General features: G+C 31.8%; 1 protein-coding gene across 1 annotated transcript; it reads left to right on the plus strand.

Moving 5' to 3' along the window:
* Positions 1-1230: 1230 nt before the first annotated feature.
* LOC102598685 (tetraspanin-2-like) lies at positions 1231-3620 on the plus strand. Its single transcript, XM_006361764.2, has 2 exons — positions 1231-1856; positions 3134-3620. The coding sequence occupies exons 1-2, from the start codon at positions 1359-1361 to the stop codon at positions 3443-3445; spliced, it is 810 nt and encodes a 269-aa protein (XP_006361826.1). The 5' UTR covers positions 1231-1358; the 3' UTR covers positions 3446-3620.
* Positions 3621-4812: the final 1192 nt, after the last annotated feature.

Genomic DNA, 4812 nt, shown 5'->3' on the forward strand with positions numbered 1-4812 from the left:
CATCTTCTTGTACTTTGTCAATGGAAATTCAAGAGTGAGTTTCTTCTTCCTTCTGCTCAATCAAACATTGTTTGCTCATCTCCACAAGGTTAGTACTCTTATCTTTCATTAAAATCTATATCTTTCATTATTATTTGATTTTTCTACCTCTATTTCACAATTTGGGTATAATTCTTTCTCTGTCAAAATCAACGATTTTGAGTTTGCCAACCATTTTGGAATGCAATCAAAGTGTTTTGTTAATTTTAATTTAGCAAATAGTTGGGAAATATGGTGGCAAAAATGTGAAGAAGTTTGACATCTTCTTCTTCTTCTTTTTTTTCAAATCTTATTTCAATATAGTAACAACTATATAATTTTATATTTGAAAAAAAAAAAGAATAGGAGTAAATGATGTTTTAGCAAAGAAATCTTTTTTGATGTTTTAGCAAAGAACCTTGTTGCAAAGGAAGTGTAGAAAGAAATAAAGTGTGAAGGGTATTTTTGTAAACATACATTTTTTTAATAGAAATTATGCAAGATTTGTTATTTCTAATACATCAAACCAAAAAGTGTATAAGAAATAATGCAGGTATAACTAATGCAAGCATTACTAATACACCATATTTTACATTATTCTTATACACTCTACCAAACGACCCCTTCCCTTAGAGTGTTGAAAGAACTACGCATCTCTGTGGAGAATGATAGTTCTTGTTTATGCGTCGAGCAGTTTAAAGAAACTTCTTTACTTATCTTTTTTTATTGAAAGTAGATCTATGAAGTTAAAATAGCTCTGTCAGAGTGGGCTAGAATGTAAATTTCAATCAAGGAAGTTCATCAAGTTCTAAGAAAGATAAAGACCAAGCATTGAAAACAGTTTCAAGAGGCGTACCTAGCAACAATATGGAATGCTGCAGTTTATCATATTTGGAGAACAAAGAACTAAAAATTTATAGAGGAATTAGAGTGAATTAAAATTTAGTCCATCTCATAAAGAATAAAGAATGTCCATTTAATTTTAATTTTTTTTATCTTAAATAAAATAAATATTAACTACACAAATATCCAAAGATTGTTTTAAATAATAAATTAAAAAGTCTTTATTTTATTTTTCTTAAAACTCATACAAATTAAAGAGTGTTACATAAATGAGTCGGAAGGAGTAGACTGTAGTTGTTACCAAAAAAAAATTATTTTCCTCAATTAAACATCATCACTTAAATTGACCCAAAAGTGTATTTACAAGTATGTCCCTGCTTCTGCTTCTGTCACTGCTATTTATAGATGTAGCCGTGCCTCCACCGCGTTTTCCTTGGAAGAAGTGGCAACACTTTCACAGTTCACACTACACTTTCTCCTTCGAATCTAAGGTAGTCATGTCTATGAGCAATAACATTACAGCTTTCTTGAATTTTGTGGCATTTATGTTCTCCATCCCTATAATCGCCGCCGGTACATGGCTGGCTTCGAAGCCCGACAACGAATGTATCCACTGGCTCCGATGGCCGGTTGTCTTCATGGGTCTCGTCGTTATGCTTGTCTCCTTAGCTGGATTCGTCGGTGCTTATTGGGAAAAAGAGGGATTATTGGGTGTTTATTTGGTGTGTATGGCGATTCTCATCATCCTCTTGCTCGTGCTCCTTGTTCTTGCTTTTGTCGTCACGCGCCCTAACGGCGAGTATTTTGTACCCGGTAAGGGTTATAGCGAGTACAGGCTTGCAGGTTTCTCGTCGTGGCTGAGGAATCGAATTACAGATGGTGATAGTTGGGGGAATATAAGGGCGTGTTTGCCTGTTTCTGATATTTGTCCTAAGCTTAATACTGAGATTATTACTGCTGATCAATTCTTTGCTACTCATCTATCTCCTATCAAGGTAAATTTATCTCACCTTGTTTTTTTTTAATTAAATATTATCCCCATAAATTTAGCCAAGAATTATTACTTAATAGAGTAAGATTTTATGTTACAAGGGCATATGAATAAAGTGAAGGTTTTTTTTTATTATTAAATATTATCGCCAAAAGAAGGCTGGGTGGGTAGCTGGGGCATCAGCGTCTGGTGCTTTTGTTATTTGTCAAAAGGGCATGAATAAAGTGGAAATAAAAGAAGAAGAAGTATTTGGTGGTTCTTGAGAGTTTGAGAAGGCAAAAGATAAAAGTGGTTAGGCATAAATTAAAATGTACTACTCTACCATTTCATACGTTCTAATTTATATTTCGGGTTTAATATTTGTTATTTTATAAAATCAATACATCAATAACAATGTTATTCCTATTTTACCCTTTGAGAGTTACTAGTCTTAATAGTACGAATTTGATCAACATAGGTAAATTAAATGATTAATTCAAGTTCATTTGTCAACTCTTCACCAAAAAATAAATTATCTATGTTTATTTATTGAAAACTTACTTTTAAGAGAACACTAAATAAGAATACAATGATAGACTTACTAATTAGTTTCCTAATAGGCGTGAAATCTAAAATGCTGACATATTTTATATGAACGGTGGGAGTATAATTAAATATTTTTTGACAAGTTATTGGAGGTTTAATTTGACTTCTATTGGTTAATCATTACATTAGGATATTACTAATCTTAATAATTAAGTGTGTGTTAGTTATGCAAATATAATTTTAAAAAATGAAAGAAAAGATGTTGCAATAGTCTAACTCGAGAAGAGTAATGATGGGATGAGATGGGACCTACCATGAGAAATTGTTGGTGAATGAAAGGATGAGTCCATGATTTTGAAAGACAATTAGTTGAGTTTGTCATCCTAATAGAGTGCAAAAACTGCATTATTGCCCATACCATCAATACAAGGTATTTATATATACATGGTGATTTTGACCCACTTGTCCAATTTATCAGCTGGTTTTAGAATGATGAATAATCTAGATTTATCTATCTGATAATGTAATATATATGTACTTGGTGCCAAATGCTAGATTCTATTTGTGTCGCAAGAAATAACTATTGGCCGATATAAATGTTGTTCATACATATTCATTGCCCTCAAATGGCCTCAATTATAACTTCATAGTCAAATCATACGGATTGAGGGTCGATCATAAATAATGAGATAACTAGTTTACAAGTATATTTAGCTATTTACTCACACAAGTGTTGGTGTTGTGTAAATTTTGCAGTCAGGATGTTGTAAACCTCCAACAATTTGTGGGTACCAGTATGTGAACCCAACTGTGTGGAATAACCCAACAAACACAATAGCAGATGCAGATTGCTCCATTTGGAACAACGACCCAAACCAGCTTTGCTATAACTGTGATGCGTGCAAAGCTGGTTTGTTAGGAAATCTGAGAAAAGAATGGAGGAAAGCAAATCTCATTCTCATTTTAACTGTGGTAGTTCTTATTTGGGTATATCTCATTGCTTGCAGTGCTAACAGAAATGCCCAAACTGAACAACTTTTCGAACGTTACAAACAGGGTTGGGCTTGATATTATTCTTCCCCCTTTCCACTTCTCAAAACGGTTGTGGTAATGCAGTTTGGTTAACTTTTGCATTTTAGGTTCTACTTTTTGTATTTCATTTGCACATATTCTTTGTACCATCTTATCTTTGTTAAGTCATATGTGGCATTGTGCAAAACTAGTTAGTGCTTCTTTGTTTTTACTCCCTCTGTTCATGGATATCGTATTAAAAATATTTGTTCCATATTACTTGATCATTTATTAATGTGATAGAATTAATTAATTTTTCACATTTTATCTCTACAATTAAAAGTTTAACTTTAAACAAATTTGAAGATTCAATTTTTTTTAATAGATTAATTAATATAAATAAAGGGTAAAATAATAAAATTGATCAATATATTAATAATATCTTAATCGTTGTATAAATAAAAAATGTCTATGTCATATGAGACGAGGGGAGTAATAGTTTATGTACATTTTTGTTTGTAAAAGCTTTACCTGTCGTTTTGGAAAACTGAGAAGTGTACCGAAAGAGCATTTTACACTCGTAGATTGGGTCTTTTCGTTTTTCTAAGAGACATTCAACATTTTCCATGGATGCGGGTCAATTATTTTTGTGAAAAATGTACATATTATCATATATTTAGATCAAATTAAATGTTATAATTATGGTTTCATTTAAGGAAAAATTATATATAATAGCAAATTATTAATTTAAATTAAATGCTATAAACATAGTTTGATTTAATTGTACCCCATAGCAAATTATTGCTATTTTCGCCTCTCTCCCTGGTGGAATCTCGCTCGCCACTCTCATGTTGCGCAGCCAATCTCGCTCACCTCTCTCGCTTTTATACAAACACAAATGTATAAAATGTATTTGTATTTGTATAAAGCGAGAGAAAATTGTATATATACATATATTTTCACTCCCCTGTCTCCCCTCTCCCAAAACTCGCTCGCCACTCTCCAGATCTCGCTCGCCTCTCTCACTTTATACAAACACAAATGTATACATTGTGTTTGTGTTTGTATAAAGCGAGAGAAAATTGTATATACAAATACAAATACTTATATTTTTGTCCTATACACATATGATTGTACAAATACGATCTTCCTCTGCCCAATTTTCTTTTGTCTTTCTCTTTCTCGCTTTATACAAAACAGATTATACAATTGATTCTTTTGTATATGTATGCCGAAACAGATTATACAATTGCTTCTTTTGTATATATGTATAGCGAAATAGTCATAGCTTTCATTTGTATATGTATAGCGAAATATACATATTTATGTTTGCTATGGAGCGCAATTATGCAAACTATAGCTATAGCATACAAATATGATTTTTGTGTTTGCTATATGTGAAAGTTGCTCTTCGTTTAATTCTA

The sequence above is a fragment of the Solanum tuberosum genome, unplaced genomic scaffold (assembly GCF_000226075.1).
Source record: "Solanum tuberosum cultivar DM 1-3 516 R44 unplaced genomic scaffold, SolTub_3.0 scf00372, whole genome shotgun sequence".
NCBI classification, from domain to species: Eukaryota; Viridiplantae; Streptophyta; class Magnoliopsida; order Solanales; family Solanaceae; genus Solanum; species Solanum tuberosum.